Source organism: Cotesia glomerata, linkage group LG4 (assembly GCF_020080835.1).
Source record: "Cotesia glomerata isolate CgM1 linkage group LG4, MPM_Cglom_v2.3, whole genome shotgun sequence".
In the NCBI taxonomy this organism is placed as follows: domain Eukaryota; kingdom Metazoa; phylum Arthropoda; class Insecta; order Hymenoptera; family Braconidae; genus Cotesia; species Cotesia glomerata.
This window is the reverse complement of record NC_058161.1, coordinates 12,457,543-12,474,517: the sequence shown is the minus strand read 5'-3', so window position 1 is coordinate 12,474,517 and position 16,975 is coordinate 12,457,543. Positions and strand designations below refer to the sequence as shown.

The 16,975-nt window shown below is 30.8% G+C and overlaps 2 protein-coding genes across 4 annotated transcripts; both read left to right on the top strand.

Annotated features, from left to right (window-relative positions):
• The first annotated feature begins 1,040 nt into the window (after positions 1-1,040).
• On the top strand, positions 1,041-3,770 carry LOC123263602. Of its 3 annotated transcripts, none has more exons than XM_044726499.1 (5): positions 1,041-1,327; positions 1,385-1,448; positions 1,523-1,806; positions 3,285-3,463; positions 3,527-3,770. In XM_044726499.1, exons 2-5 carry the CDS (start codon positions 1,441-1,443, stop codon positions 3,734-3,736), a joined length of 681 nt encoding a protein of 226 aa, XP_044582434.1. In that variant the 5' UTR covers positions 1,041-1,327; positions 1,385-1,440; the 3' UTR covers positions 3,737-3,770. The 3 variants fall into 3 exon arrangements, with proteins under 3 accessions (XP_044582434.1, XP_044582433.1, XP_044582435.1); XM_044726498.1 differs by having other exon boundaries at positions 1,043-1,327; positions 1,511-1,806; XM_044726500.1 differs by having other exon boundaries at positions 1,046-1,327; positions 1,511-1,806; positions 3,315-3,463.
• Positions 3,771-5,029: 1,259 nt separating this feature from the next.
• LOC123263581 lies at positions 5,030-6,303 on the top strand. Its single transcript, XM_044726473.1, has 5 exons — positions 5,030-5,341; positions 5,399-5,462; positions 5,515-5,804; positions 5,857-6,005; positions 6,060-6,303. Exons 1-5 carry the CDS (start codon positions 5,164-5,166, stop codon positions 6,267-6,269), a joined length of 891 nt encoding a protein of 296 aa, XP_044582408.1. The 5' UTR covers positions 5,030-5,163; the 3' UTR covers positions 6,270-6,303.
• The last annotated feature ends 10,672 nt before the right edge of the window (positions 6,304-16,975 follow it).

Genomic DNA, 16,975 nt, shown 5'->3' with positions numbered 1-16,975 from the left:
TGAATAAATAGTATTTTTTCTTTTAAAATATTTGACAATTAATAGTAATAAAAGTATAGTCCAGCTTTACAATAGTTGTATCGTAATTTTTCCCAGAAATTTTTTCCCGTGTATATATACGATAATTAAATAATTAATAAATACATCAAGTGACTTGAGCTAAAATTTTAAAGTACGGGGTACACAATTTTAATTTTTATTAATCATGGCCAGGAATCGACACTAATTTTTGATTTTTATTTTAAAAATTTTAAATTATTATTGCTCTCAGTCACCAATTGACTCACTCAATCTAATTCAACATATTTACAATTATCCTTAATATTCTTAATATAATTATTGTAAGTATTATTATTATTAATAATCATAATTATTATTGAATTATTTACATACGATTAAAATCTATTAATCTGAAAGATAAAAAAATGTAAAAAAGAAATCGAGTGTTAATAAAAAATCAGTCTTAAATCCAAGAGATACAACAGTACGTACATTTTATCATCTTATCGTTGTTTTATATTTTTTTTCTATACATTTTTCCTACTTACTCATTTATTATGTTGTTACATAGATATTAAACGCGGTTACTTTTTTTTTTACCGAAAAAATGAGCGTTGTAAGGTGAATGTCTCTAAATTTGGTTGTGGTTTGAGTAAAAAGTCAATTTTTTAATTACCAGTACCTAGAAATTGTAATTAGGTTGTGATTTTTTATAAGGACCTAGGGGAAACTTTTCTAAAAAAAGTTTTTAAAGAACCAAGTAAATCGGTCGATTAGTTTCCGAGTTATAGTAATTTTAAAATGCACGACACAACCCAAAGCGCGGCAATAAAAAATTGAATTGTGATTTTTGGATTAAATTCACAAAATAGGTTATTATAATCATAATAAATAGTTTTATAACACAGAAGAGGTGACTATTATAGGTAATGTTGATAAAAATTGAACAAAAAGTCACCATAAGTGGTTAGAGTCATCGATAGTAAAGTGCAATTTATTTTAATCACTATAATTGTTAGTGATACCAGTTCAATATAAATTAAAGCAGTTAAGTAAACATCAGTACTTATCGTTTGAAGTAATAACCTGGTTATCATTTCTTGTGCATTCTATCGAATATTATTTCTAAATCCTAACACATAAAACTCAATGGATACTTGGTTAGCATGGAAGATGTTGGTATCATCAATAATATTGATAGCAGGTAGTAAAAGTTGCAATGTCATTTACGATCGTCCCATTGACGAATTGATGGAAGCTAACACCAAATCACCATAGTTGGTGCTTATCATAAATCACGTAAAAAAGCAACATTCTGGGATAGACGGTAAATATTAATGGATAAATACCTCTGTTTAATATTGTAATCACTGACTGCTTCCAGGTGTAAATTACGGATCGCTGATCAAAGAAGACATCGTCCTTACAGCAGCGTCTAAGATGCCAAGGTCAGTATCAATCCTTCATAATCACTTAAATCATCACCAATTGTCCTGTTATTTGTTTTTAGATACTCTCCAAGCCAGCTGGAGGTTATCATCAATTGGCAAAAAACTTTCGAGACTATCTGCGACTCCAGAACAATATCATTCTTCTTCTACTCTCCAAATTTTGACGAAAACAAGATAAAACCAAGCGACTGGGTGCTTTTGAAGTTGGATAAACCCTTCGAGCTCTATGACAGGGTCGGTATTATTCCATTGGCTGATAAAAGTTACCAATGGGATCCTGAGGATTGTTTTATCTATCGTTGGATGCCTGTGAAAACAAAATACAAAGTAGAGTCTGGATACATCATCGAGGAAGGTAAGCTTAATTAATTCAGTTATCCCCAGTAGAAATGCAATCAAGTATCTGGTCAGTAGCTGGATAGTTTAACTAGACTTAAGCTAGGTACTGGCTAGTATAATATCCAGTAACTGTCTAGTTACTGGCCAGTTTTACTAGACATCAAATAAAACATGGCGACACTTGTAGGAATTTGAGGTTATTTGATTTGTTTTGATTGATGCTCACAACCGTAATTTGGTTGTTATGTCGATTTTTTTTATTTTATCTATCTTTTTAAATATATAACGAATTATTTTCATATTGAAATACACAATTGTTTTTAATTATTTACACTGTTTCTTAATATGTACTAAAGATACCTCTTACAGGTTAAAGTGAACAAAATAAACATACACACTAGGGTGGCGCAAAAAAACCGACTATTTTTTTTTTTTTGAGTCTCGAGTGAAAAAATGTTAGTTTTTGATGTTTTAAGAGCTCTCTCCAAAGGACAGCTTAAAAAAAAATTTTTAAGATGTCGCTCCAAATTTTTTTAAATTTCAAAAATCGAATTTTATTTTTTTTTATTTTTTTTCTCGTTACGGTATAATTTCATAGACTAAAAAAAAATAAGTTCCTGAAAATTTCAGTTCAAAATTTGAATTTTGAAAGGTCACTCATAACTTTTTTCAATTTATTAGTGCATTAGTTTAGATTTTTTCGAGCAACCTTTTACTAATCAAATTAAAATTCCATGCATTTTTTTTCTTTATTTAGTACAATAATCGATAAAAATACATCACGAGATGAACTAAAAATCAAGCACAAAATAGAATATATAATTTTTTTTTTAATTTAATAATTTTATTTAATCAACTGCCAGGCGTGGGTTCGAATCCCAAGCTGGTCTTAGAAACCAGCTTGGTTGAGATTTGACCTTGCCGCGTAGATTAAGATTTTTTCAGACCAAAAAGACCCCAACGTACCACTCCCAACACTTAAAGTCGGCGATATGACTAATTAAAGAAAAAAAAAAAAAAATTATGAGCGACCTTTCAAAATTTAAATTTTGAACTGAAACTTTCAGAAACTTATTTTTTTTTGGTCTATAAAATTATATCGTAACGAGAAAAAAAATTAAAAAAAAAAAAATTCGATTTTTGACGATTTTTGAAATTTTAAAAAATTTGGAGCGACCTCTTAAAAATTTTTTTTTAAGCTGTCCTTTGGTGAGGGCTCTTAAAACATCAAAAACTAACATTTTTTCACTCGAGACTCAAAAAAAAAAAAAATAGTCGGTTTTTTTGCGCCACCCTAATACACACACTAGTATAAGTAGAACATCGGTGTGACCAATGTTTACGATTTAGTTGTAGGTGGCGCAATTTCTAGTTTTTACCTAGTTTCGCTAGCCAGTTACTAAATTTAGTTACTAGCTAGTTACTAAATATGATTGCTAGCCAGATACTAGATTTAATTGAGTGAAAAATTGATTATTTCTACTAGGGAAGTAGATTGTTACTTTTTTAGGGTATCAATTTTAGGGTTTCTACATCGAGAGTATCGAGTGTCACTTACTCCAGGTTCATCCGGGCTCTATGATAAGGAAATGGGCAAGCTACCCGATAGTTTAGATTGCATTATCGAATTTTGCTACGGAACCATTGATGAAGAAAAAATCTTCACAAATATTGTGAGTCGCAGTTATTAACTCTGATCAGAATTCAGAATTGAATTAGTGCTTGATGATTTTCAGAGCTTCGTTGGGAGCCCCATTGTCTGCAAGCTAGTAGATCAAGACCAATACCTTCAAGTCGGGCTTACTACTTTCGTTGGCCAATGGATTGCCTATCCAAATGAAGATCATTTTGACTTTGAAGACATTACAGAGTATAATGAAGCTAGTTTTGTTGATCTTACCGAGGATTTTGATGAGTATATTGTTCCTACAGTCTTAACAGATTAGCATCCATTAAGGATAAATAAAATCTAAGTATCAATGATAGTTTATTTTCTTTTACAAAATCCCTTTTGATAGATATGATTTTGGATATTTAAGTAATATAATTGAATAAACCGGATTTTTGAGCTGATTTTCTGCAAGGACCTAGGGAAAACTTTTCGAAGAAAAGTTTTCAAAGAACCAAGTCAGTCGGTTGATTAGTTTACGAGTTATAGTCATTACAAAAATCATTGCACAACCCAAAGCGCGGCAATAAATAATTAAATTGCGATTTATGGGCTTAATATTGGAGAAAAAAATGATCAAGGATAAAATTGAAAAAAAAAATATATATTTAATAATTTAAATTCTATTTATTACGTCCATATCTATATATACAATAATTAAATAATTAATAAATACAATAAGTGACTTGAGCTAAAATTTTACAGTACGGGGTACACAATTTTAATTTTCATTGATCATGCCCAGGAATCGACACTAATTTTTGATTTTTATTTTAAAAATTTAAAATTATTATTGCTCTCAGTCACCAATTGACTCACTCAATCTAATACAACATATTTACAATTATCCTTAATATTATTAATATAATTATTGTAAGTATTATTATTATTAATAATCATAATTATTATTTAATTATTTACATACGATTAAAATCTATTAATCTGAAAGATAAAAAAATGTAAAAAAGAAATCGAGCGTTAATAAAAAATCAGTCTTAAATCCAAGAGATACAACAGTACATACATTTTATCATCTTATCGTTGTTTTTTTTATTTTTCTATACATTTTTCCTACTTACTCATTTATTTTGTAGTTACTTAGATATTAAACGCGGTTACTTTTTTTTCACCGAAAAAATGACCGTTGTAAGGTAAAAATCTCCAAATTTGGTTGTGATTTAAGTAAAAAGTCAATTTTTTAATTACCAGTAATTAGAAATTGTTATTAGGCTCTGATTTTTCATAAGGTACCTAGGGGACACTTTTCTAAAAAAAGTTTTTAAAGAACCAAGTCAATCGGTCAATTAGTTTCCGAGTTATAGTCATTTTAAAATGCACGGCACAACCCAAAGTGCGGCAAAAAAAAATAAAATTGTTATTTTTGGATTAAATCCACAAAATAGATTGTTATAATCATGATAAATAGTATTCTAACATAGAAAAGGTGACTATTATTGGTGAGGTTGATAAAAATTGAACGAAAAGTCACCATAAGTGGTCAGAGTCATCGATAATGCAGTGCAATTTATTTTAATCACTATAATTGTCAGTGATACCAGTTCAATATGTAATTCTTTATTACAAATTAACAGATAAGTAAATAACTGTGCTTATCGCTCGAAGTAATAACCTGTTTATTATTTCTTGTGCATTATTTCCAAACTCTAGTGAATAGAACACATTGGCTCCTCAATAACCAACGCAATGAATACCTGGTTAGCATGGAAGATTTTGGTATCATCAATAATATTGATAGGTGGGACTGAAAGCTGTACTACTATTTATAATCGTCCTTTTGCCGAAGTAATGGAACCAAACAAAAGATCACCATGGTTGGTGTTCATCGCTCATAAATCAGGAGAGACATTTCCTGGGATTAAGGGTAAGTATTAATCAATAATTAGCTCTGTTAAATATTGTAATCAACTTCTGCTTTTAGGAGTATCTTACGGATCTTTGATCAGAGATGACTTGGTACTTACAGGAGCGTTTAAAGTGTCCAGGTAAGTATCAATTTTTCCACCAAAGAATTTTGCTTTAATGCCTGTTTTTTAGTGTGCCACAAAAGCGCCTGAAAGTTGTCTTAGATTGCGATCCAACTGGTGAGATTACTTGCGACTCTAGATTGGTAAATTTCAAGCTACACTCGTCAAATTTCGATGAAGACCAGGTTAAACCAAGCGACTGGATGATTTTGATATTGAAAAGTCCGTTCAAGATCCAGGACTCAGGTGTCATCTCACTAGCTGGTAAAAATCATCAATGGGACCCTCAGGATTGTTTGATCTATCACTGGATGTTCGTCAGAGTATTAAACGACAAAATTCGTAAAACTTTCGACGAGGGTAGGCTAACTGATCATTTTGATTGCTCAATTTTTAGTGGTATTTATTTTAGGGTTTGTCCATAAAGAGTTCCGAGTGACACTTGGTCCAGAATCTTCTAGGATTTATCCAGAAGACGAGCCGAAGTTACTTGACTACGTAGACTGCTTTATTGGAAAGTGCAATAAAAACATTCATACTTCGACCCAAGTCCACAAATTGGTAAGTTTCAATTTTTGAACGATCTAGATAGAATTACTGTTTAATTCCTTTCAGAGCTTTGTTGGAAGTCCAATCGTTTGCAAGCTTCTAGACCAAGACCAGTATGTTCAAGTTGGGTTCACTAATTTCGTATTTGAAGCTGTTCAACATTATCTAGATGATCATATTGAATATGAGAACAATATCAATTATGATCAAGACACTTTTGTTGATCTTACCAAGGATTTCGATGAGTTTATTATACCGACAGTCTTAAAAAATTAGCATCCAATTGTGATAAATAAAATCTAAATATCAATGTTAGTTTATTTTCTTTTACAAAATCCCTATTGATAAATGTGATTTTGGATATTTAAGTAATCTAATTGAATAAACCGGATTTAGGGCTGATTTTCTGCAAGGATCTAGGGAAAACTTTTCTTCGAAAAGTTTTCAAAGAATTAAGTCAATAAGTTGATTAGTTTATGAGTTATAGTCATTACAAAAATCATTGCACAACCCAAAGCGCGGCAATCAATAATTAAATTGCGATTTATGGGCTTAATATTGGAGAAAAAAATGATCAAGGATAAAATTGAAAAAAAAAAAATATTTAATAATTTAAATTCTATTTATTACGTCCATATCTTGTATATACAATAATTAAATAATTAATAAATACAATCAGGGACTTGAGATAAAATTTTACAGTACGGGGTACACAATTTTAATTTTCATTAATCATCGCCAGGAATCGACACTAATTTTTGATTTTATTTTAAAAATTAAAAATTATTATTGCTCTCAGTCACCAATTGACTCACTCAATCTAATTCAACATATTTACAATTATCCTTAATATTATTAATATAATTATTGTAATATAATTATTTACATACGATTAAAATCTATTAATCTGAAAGATAAAAAAATGTAAAAAAGAAATCGAGCGTTAATAAAAAATCAGTCTTAAATCCAAGAGATACAACAGTACGTAAATTTTATCATCTTATCGTTGTTTTATTTTTTTTTTTTTCTATACATTTTTCCTACTTACTCATTTATTATGTAGTTACTTAGATATTAAACGCGGTAACTTTTTTTTTTACCGAAAAAATGAGCGTTGTAAGGTGAATATCTCGAAATTTGGTTGTGGTTTGAGTAGAAAGTCAATTTTTTAATTATCAGTAATTAGAAATTGTAATTAGGTTGTGATTTTTTGTAAGGTACTAGGGGACACTTTTCTTAAAAAAGTTTTTAAAGAACCAAGTCAATCGGTTGATTAGTCTCTGAGTTATAGTCATTCTAAAATACACGGCACAACCCAAAGCGCGGTAATAAATAGTTAAATTGCGATTTATAGAATAAATATCCAAAATATGAGAAAGTTATATACCTTTTTTGTAGGAAATTAAATTTCTTATTAAAACTACACGGAAAGAACAAGATGACACTGGTTATCATCCCAGATTATATTCAGTAATTTCTGTGGTGAAAAAAAAATTTCAGATAGTAGCTAAAAAAATACAGATTATACTGCGTGATATCTGGATAATATTCATTGTAATGTGGATTATACTAGTTACTATCTGAAATTTTTTTTCGCTCAATATAATCTGTCAGTAAGAAATCAAAATTGCGCCACCTACAATTAAGTCATTAATATTAATATTTATTTCTTTTTTATCAATCGTTAGATTTAATTGTTAATTTTTTAAACAAATCTTTTTATTGTCCTCAGAATTTTGATAATTCATTTTTATAACATAAGAATTTTGATAACTCAATAACCTCAAAATTTTTAATTTATAATTATCAGATTTTTCAAAGCCGCTATGTTTTATTCGATCTCTTGTTAACTCGACCAATTGCTTGAAAAAAAACTGGATATAATTGCCTTGACTCAATAGTAATTGCAGACACCTTAACTTTTTTCGGATAGCTTAGCCGGTAAAGCCTTTGACGCATAACCAAACGGTACAGGGTTCGAATCCTGGTCTGGGTTATTGAATTATTTTTTCGGTTTTTTACCTTTTTTTTTTAGTTTCTAAATTTTTCTTTAATGATAAATTTAGTTATTAATTATATTAGCCATAAATTCAATTTTATTTCTACCAAGGTAACCACAAAATATTAATCTTGATTTAATAATATTAAAAAAGCATAATAAAGTAAATTTTAGTAAATCCTTTTAGATATTAGAATAATATTTTCCATTAGTGTTATTTTGCAGTTCACTTAGCAATATTTTTCCAGGCTTACCTCAGCTTTGTATTATTTAAATTATTTTGGTCTTAACTCGGGATGTGGTTGGATAAAAAATTTAATACAAACACGTAAAGTTAGGTAAGAAAATAAAAAATTAAAAAATACACGAGACAGCTGGACAAATTGTAACGTAACTACTACTGCTACTACTACTACAGTAAAGGTATTAAATTATATCATCTGGCAGTAGCTTACGGTGATATCTTTTTAAGAATTATTATGGACGTTTTTTTTACGCCACCATATTTTCTTTTATATTTTTTTTTAACCCCTGTAGAAACTCAAGTACATTTCATGTGTGAGGAATATATATATATATACTCTCATCATGTTTCATTCACCCTTACGATAATTGAGCCATTATATTTTTAATTGCATGCGCAAACTTTATGCATGTATAGGAATAGTTATTTTTTTTTAATTTTATTTTATTTAAAAGAAAATGAGCTTAAATAATAAACCTTTAATTAAATATTTAAGTTTTTTTTTTTATGAATAACTTCCTTTAAAATTATAATAGATAATGAATTATAAATTAAAAGGTTGCTTGGTAAAATATGTATTTTCAAAAAGCTTTTAGTGGTTATTAATAAAATACATTATTTATAATAATTACTCACCATACATTCTCTATTTAATTCACCTCAAAATCGAGAAAACTAAATTTAATAACAGAAAATCGAAAAATAATGAATCTGACCCAAAAGCTGTTTTTCAAGATGGTGGAACAACTGGGGGAATCATCGCACGTTGAATATTAATAGCTTGAATTGCAGCTTGAATGACCTCCTTTAAGACCCCTTAGGTTGCGATTGCATTCCGTTAATCGGAAACGAGTACCAGCGCGCCGCGGAAAAAGGGGTGAATTCACGAATTCGCGGATTTTGTGTTTTTTGGCTCTAAAGGCTAGGGAAAATTTTTCTAAGGGTTCTAAAGTGTCTAGTCATCGAAGTCTACCAATTTCCGATAATTTGGTATACTCATTAAGGTACCTGGGGCAATTTGGACCGGAGTTATGGCCCTACAAAGATAGTCAGGTATCCTTTGATTGAGTTAGATTACTTCAGATGACGAAAATCTCGATGAAAGAATTAACCAATTGCTTAATTTGATAAATTTATTAGGTACTGAATATAAATTAATATTTCAATAGAGAATTAAAAATTCTTATTTTTTTAAAAATGGTGGAACAACTGGGGGAATCATCGCACGTTGAATATTAATAGCTTGAATTGCAGCTTGAATAACCTCCTTTCAGACCCCTTAGGGTACGATTGCGTTCCACTAATCGGAAATGAGTACCAGCGCGCCGCGAAAAAAAGGGACAAATTCACAAATTCGCGGATTTTGTGTTTTTTGGCTCTAAAGGCTAGGGAAAATTTTTCTAAGGGTTCTAAAGTGTCTAATTATCTAAGTCTACCAATTTCCGATAATTTGGTATACTCATAAAGGTACCTGGGGCAATTTGGACCAGAGATATGGCCCTACAAAGATGGCCAGGTATCCATCGATTGGATTATATCACTTTATAGCCCGAAATTGATGAATTTTTTTTTTAACTTTTTCCGTTTCTACCCTCATCTAGTCGACAATTAACATCGATCTTGACACAGTAGTTAGCAAAGACTGAAAGCATACAGACAAAGTAAAAATGAAGGTAAAATTCTTGAAAAGTCGGATTACACGGTAGAATTCATTTTATTTGCTTAAACTAACGTACTCTTGTATTCCCGTAGTCTTTGTTTCACTTGTCCCTTTTTCTTTATCTCTCCTTCTCTCAGAAGTTTGTTTTACTTTTCTTTATTTTTTACCAACGGAATATATATATACATTTTTTTTTCTTTATTATTCTTATCGTAATATTTTTTTCAGACGAAAAAGTACGTCCATCCGTCGTGTTTTACTAAATACAAAGAGACTATTTCCGCAACTCTTTCTCTTTTTTTTTTATATTCTGTGTGTTCTCTGTTACGCGTATTGTACAGTTTTATACCACCGCTTTACGAGCTTTTATTCACAGTTTTGATTTACGAATTAAATATTCTGTTTTAATTTTAATTTTTTTTTTTTATTCAACTTAAACGTTACCAACAATTCAAAGCGCTTAATCACTTTTTTTGTTAATTAATTTATCCAGGCTGTTTTAATGCTCGTTACCCTTTAAGCAAATTTAATATATATTTTCTTTGTTCCTATTCGGCGTTCTTTATTAAAAAAAAAAAAAAAAAAAAAAAAAATTGAATTCAACGTCTAAAAAATAAAATATCTCAATTAACTAATTAAATAAATTATCACAGAGTATATTTATATTTATTTATGTATCTACCGAGTGGATGATTAATTTTTATCACGCACTGTGCTCCGATCAGCGCACAAACGACTCGTTAGACTCGCATTCAAATTGAATCGTCGATAATGACAATTAGCGAGCAAACAGTTTTGTACCCTATTTGCGTTCATTCGTATAAAATTGCAACTCAACTCGTATTCGTACAGACTCTTTCGATGAAAGAGCTAACGAATAAAATGCTCGGTATTTTTTTTTTTACCTCGTGAAAATTAATTTATCACACATGCAAGTTAACTGAGACCGGACGACAAGCTGTGTAATTTATTTTGTCGCTTCCGTTGGTACGGAAAATTCTTAATCAGTTTCACCAATTAAATCCATTATCTACGGGTATTTTAACACTCTATTATCCCCCGTTTCTTTGTCTACCAACTTTTTACAGTTGTGCCAACATTTTTTACCATTAACACAACAATTGGAAAGTATTTTCACCCATTTTCTGATGATAATTTATTGCTAAAGGCTAATCTAACCCAATCGAAAGATACCTCACCATCTTTTTAGAGCCATAACTCCGGTCAAAATTGCCCCAGGTACCTAAATAAGTATAACAAATCATCGGAAATTGGTAGACTTAGATAACTAGCCACTTTAGAACCCTTAGAAAAATTTTCCCTAGCCTTTAGAGCCAAAAAACACAAAATCCGCTAATTCGTGAATTCACCCCTTTTTTCCGCGGCGCGCTGGTACTCGTTTCCGATTAGCGGAACGCAATCGTAACCTGAGGGGTCTGAAAGGAGGTCATTCAAGCTGCAATTCAAGCTATTAATATTCAACCTGCGATGATTCCTCTAGTTCTTCAACCATGTTTAAAAAAAGAAGAATTTTCAATTCTCTATTGAAATATTAAATTATATTTAATACCCAATAAATTTATCAAATTAAGCAATTGGTTAATTCTTTCATCGAGATTTTCGTCATCTGAAGTAATCTAACTCAATCAAAGGATACCTGACCTTCTGTGTAGGGCCATAACTCCGGTCCAAATTGCCCCAGGTACCTTAATTAGTATACCAAACTATCGGAAATTGGTAGACTTAGATATCTCGACATTTTAGAACCTTTAGAAAAATTTTCCCTAGCCTTTAGAGCCAAAAAACACAAAATCCGCGAATTCGTGAATTCACCCCTTTTTTCCGCGGCGCGCTGGTACTAGTTTCCGATTAGTGAAACGCAATGGCTACCTAATGTATCTTAAAGTAGGTCACTCAAGCTGCAATCCAAGCTTTTAATATTCAGTGTGCGATGATTCCTCGAGTAGTTCCACCATCTTGAAAAAGAGCCCCGGGATCAGATTCGTTATTTTCGTTGGTTTGATGGATTATCTCGACTGTGGGGCTCGAGTGACGCATAAAACACGACAATTGCATGAATTAATACGCTTATTAGAGTAATATTATTAAATATAGAAAGCGCTCTCGTGTAATACAAGATACAAGACGTTGTCTGGCGTTACAATCAACCCAACAATACAAAAGTAACTTCGCTCTCGGGTACAGAGATATATAAATATACATAAATGCATCAGTACAAGTGCCATGTTATGCCAATTACACTCGATTGATTCGCATTCTGTTCAACATGCGCGGTATAAATTCACCTTTATGCACTCTACACTCTACTTTATATGTTATTATTGTACAATGTGTATACTATATTGTATATTGTATATTGTATTTTCTACATTGTATATTCAACTCTATGCTCAATTCTCTTCATCTCTATATACACACACTCACATACACATTGTTACTTATAGATACAAGATTGGATTTATATCATGATACGGAAAATAACTTTGTGGCATTCCGTAACTAGTTTCGTCACGATGCAATCAGATAATCAGTCCACAAATGTTTCCACAAATGTATTATCTTACACAAATTTCATTTGTTCATATACCTAGAAAACTAATTTAATTCAAGAGGAATTATTATTGTCAAAGCTAATTTATCCAAAGTAATTATAAACTTCGATCAACTTGATTTTGTAATTTAACTCATTCCATTTTCGATTTGCTTAAATTTCAACCAAATTTCTTAAATTAAAATTTTTATGACTTGATAAATTTTGTAAAAAAAAATTTATTTTTAAAAAATATGTGTACTAATTAAATCAAATATACTACCCACGTACCTGCAATAACAGTTACACGAATCGGGTAGTAATACAAAGCAATAGCAAATGTCCTTAAATCCGTTCTACCAACAGTTACCACAAATAAATCTCACTGCTATTGTAAAACTTTATGTAGCAATTCATTAACAAATCTAACCCTTCGATAAGATCCAAGAAAACTCGCTCGCAGACTTTGCATTGAAGAGGGGGGGGGTGCTAAATTTTTTTGGCATACCTCCAATTTTAACCTCTCCAATCATTGATAAATATTCTGAGCACTGTTCCTCTGATAAACAATTTTTTTTTTAACAAAGTCAAAGGCTACATAAATTGTCATTCTGCACAAACGTGATTGGACGGGATTGATTTTATGCATTACTCGAGATATATACTTAAAAACTACCTTGGGTATGCCTTAAAATACAAATAGAGTGATTTTTGGGTTTAGTTCTAAAAGTCACCACTAGGTGGCCAAATGGCGCTGATTATTCTCGCTTGTAGAAATTTTAAAAATTAGTATTTAGGTCCCTGGTTGTTTTTTAGGTAGTAAATATTAAAAATAAGTAAAAGAATCGTTTTTTTTTTTTTTTTAGCAAAGTCAGAGGCTACATAAATTGTCATTCTGCACAAACGTGATTGGAGGAGATTGATTGTACGCATTACTCAAGGTCTAAACTTTAAAACTACCTTTGGAGTGTCCTAAAATATAAATGGAGTGATTTTTGGGGTTAGTTCTAAAAGTCACCGCTAGGTGGAAAAGTGGCGCTGTTTATTCTCGCTTGTAGAAAATTCAAAAGTCAATATTTAGGTTCCTAGTTGGATTTTAAGGTAGTAGATATTGAAAATAAGTAAAAGAATTATTTTAGAAAACAAAAAGGGAATATTTAAGAGTTCGACATAAATCTCCGGTCTAAAAACGAAGACTATTATAAATGGAATAAAAGTAAAAGGCTCGAATAATTTTCGATCGATTTTCAATAGGACGAACGGCTATGTATATTATTTAAGTGTAAGACGGCCTTAAGATAAGATCAAAGAGCTTTTATTCGTTGAATGCAATATCGAACAATACCTATTATATACCGAAATTACCTTTCAACATATATAAAAGCGTCGGCTTATGAATTATTAATTTAATTATTGGTGAATTTTAACTCAAAGGTGAATATCCTCCGCCTTTTATGTTAAAATTCAATAAATTTTTTATTATATTGCTAATTAATTTTCTATTGAAATATTGATTTATAATTAGCACCAGATAAATTTATCAAATTGAGCAATTAATTGATTCTTTTATCGAGGTTTTCGTCGTCTGAAGTAATCTAACACAATCAAAGGATACCTTATCATCTTTGTAAGGCCATAACTCCGGTCCAAATTGCCTCAGGTACCTTTATGAGTATACCAAAATATCGGAAATTGGTAGACTTAAATAACTAGGCCCTTAAGAAACCTTAGAAAAATTTTCCCTAGCTTTTGGAGCCAAAAAATACAAAATCCGTGAATTCGTGAATTCACCTCTTTTTTCCGCGGCGCGCTGGTACTTGTTTCTGATCAGCGGAACGCAATCGCGACTTAAGAGGTTTGAATCTAGGTCAGTTGAGCTGCAATTCAAGCTTACAATATTTAATGTGCGATGTTTCCTTGAATTGTTCCTTCATAAAAGCTCTGAATCAGATTCTTGCGATATTTTAAATTTAGCTATTTTTCAATAAATATTTCGATGTGAATTAATATTATAATTATAGCTCTAGTATAGTTTTAGAATGGTACTATTACGGTTATATTTTATATTATATATAGCGTACAGAGAGAACAAAAGAAGCTTCTATTTCCAGATCACAGAACAGGTGATTTAGAGCTCTGAGGCGTTTTCGGTTATCTATCGAGCGAAAAAAACAGATAGTTGTCAGTAAAGAGCTAAATTCAATACTTAGATTCACTATGACGAGAAGCAAAATTTTTGAGATAAATTTAACGATAGATAAACGGGGGATATTAAGAACGATAAATAAAGAGATACAAGGTAGTTTGACTGAAATTAGAATTTTGCGAGCGCACGAAGGGAAGTACCTTTACACAGTCGGAAGTAAGCGGTTATCTAGACCCGGTATTCAAACCCAAGAAACGGGGTATAATATGCCCTATGTCTAGATGCACGACCGGATTGCCTGACTATGGGACAACTGACTAAGAACTGGTCCCTTCTTAATTAATTGCTGTCAGGAGATATTTATCCACTTGTTATCTATAATAGACTGTCTTCAATCATTTTTGAGGGTTATAAAACACAAATTGACCAAAACTGACACTAATTATTAAAATTTTTAGGTCCTGATAGTGAAAGTGTTGAATTTAGGGGTTGCAATTTTCAAAGACGTGGCACAAGTGGAAGGAAGTGGAATTTTTGAATTTTCTTTTCTGATCGAAAAAGGTCTAAGGGTGTAGTATAAATGTTATGAACTTCCAAAAGATGCGACGGTCCTTTCAAATTCAAAATTTGGAATATCGATTTTTAATTAGGTTGTCTGAGTTCGAAAATTTAGATTTTTAGAGTTTTAATGAGTGAAAAAAATAATTTAAAGCTTTAATTGATAGGAAATTTTCTGAATTCCGAAATTGGCGCTAATTATTGAAGTTTTTAGGTCCTGATAGTGAAAATGTTGAATTAAGGGGTTGTAATTTTGAAAAACGTGGCACAATTAGAAGGAAGTGGAATTTTTGAACTTTCTCTTCTGATCGCAAAAGGTCTAAGAGTGTAATATAAATGTTATGAACGTCCAAAAGATCCAACCGTCCTTTCAATTTCAAAATTTGAAATATTGATTTTTGATTAGGTTGTCTGAATTCGTGAATTTGGATTTTTACAGTTTTAATGGGTGGAAAAAAATAATTTAAAACTATAATTGATAGGCAATTTTCTGGATTATGCATTAAGGCTAGTTAAAATTGAAAAAAAAATTTTTTTGATCCGGAATTTGTAAGAAAACTAAAAATCAATAAGCTATTTTCGTGATATCCAATTTAACTAAAAAAAAAAAAACTATTGGAGATGTTCTCGGTCAAACTTTAGACGAAATCCAATCATATATCTCGGAAAGTTATCCGAAAAAACCGATGAGCCGTAAGTTTGAAAAGACATAAAAGCCGTCAACAAAATTCTCGTTACCGGACTATCTTAAAGTTTATATATTGAATTGATTTAAAAGTAATATTGTAGGTAGAAAAAAAAATGTAACAACCCTGGAAAATGAGGATAAATATACTTAAACTATAAGTATGAAAAAAAAAAAGTTACGGCAGTTTTCCATTTCCCAGATGACACGCAAGACTTTCTTTGAATATGTACTCAGTATATCCTTAGTCCTCGTCTTGCCTTAGCTCGTTTCACATTAAATAACTACCAAGATACTTTACGAATGATGCTAATGCACTTTCGTCTCCTTTCTCAATTCTATCTCATTTTATTAGTATCTTAAAAAGTTTTCTAAGCTATTTCTCTTCTACTAAGATCCGAAGATTCATTTCACCTAAAAAACAAAATGATAATGATATAAACTGTCCGTAAGAATTCAACCCAAAGTTTGATGAGTTAACCTCTTTATTCTATTTAACTTTCTCACAATGGACAATGGGGTAAGAAAAAAAAGCTCTGATAAGAGACCTTAAATCCAACTGGACACCCCAATGGCCCATTCTTTTCTACCACCATTAACTTTCTTTTATTAACTTACATTTCAGTTAATCACCAACGCGAATTGTTGAAAAAGTTCTAAAAAGTTTATCAACCTTCTTGACCGAGTATCATTTACCTTTTTTTTTCCTAAAAGTCCTGCAGAAGATTTCTTCAAAAAAAAAAAAAAAAAAAAAAAATATTGCCCAGGATTCGAACCTGCGACCCATAAGTTCAATAATAATTATTTAAAATGACGATATCTCAGAAACTACTTTGCCGATTCTGATGCAACTTTGTACCTTCACTTAGGGTAATTGCCCGTAAGTCCCTACAAAATTTCAGACAATTCTAACGACCCTGGGGTAAGATGGTCAGAGGAGAGAAAATTTTTTTTCCAAAAAATTACCTATAACTTGGAATATTCTGGACGCATGTTCAAAAATTAAAGCTTATAATTGTTTTAGAACCCTCTTTATAATCTTTTGAGGTCTAAAATGAATCTGGGGTAAGTTGGGCCGTTAAAAAAAAATTTTTTTCCAGAAATTTAACTATAAATCGGAATATTCTCGGCCGAATTTC

Coding starts and splice junctions, on each gene's coding strand:
- LOC123263602 (XM_044726498.1), top strand. Junction 1,807..3,284: donor TGGATACATCATCGAGGAAG/GTAAGCTTAATT, acceptor CTAGGGAAGTAG/ATTGTTACTTTTTTAGGGTA. Junction 3,464..3,526: donor AAAAAATCTTCACAAATATT/GTGAGTCGCAGT, acceptor GATGATTTTCAG/AGCTTCGTTGGGAGCCCCAT.
- LOC123263581 (XM_044726473.1), top strand. CDS start 5,164: ATGAATACCTGGTTAGCATGGAAGATTTTGGTATCATCAATAATATTG. Junction 5,463..5,514: donor GGAGCGTTTAAAGTGTCCAG/GTAAGTATCAAT, acceptor CCTGTTTTTTAG/TGTGCCACAAAAGCGCCTGA. Junction 5,805..5,856: donor TCGTAAAACTTTCGACGAGG/GTAGGCTAACTG, acceptor TATTTATTTTAG/GGTTTGTCCATAAAGAGTTC.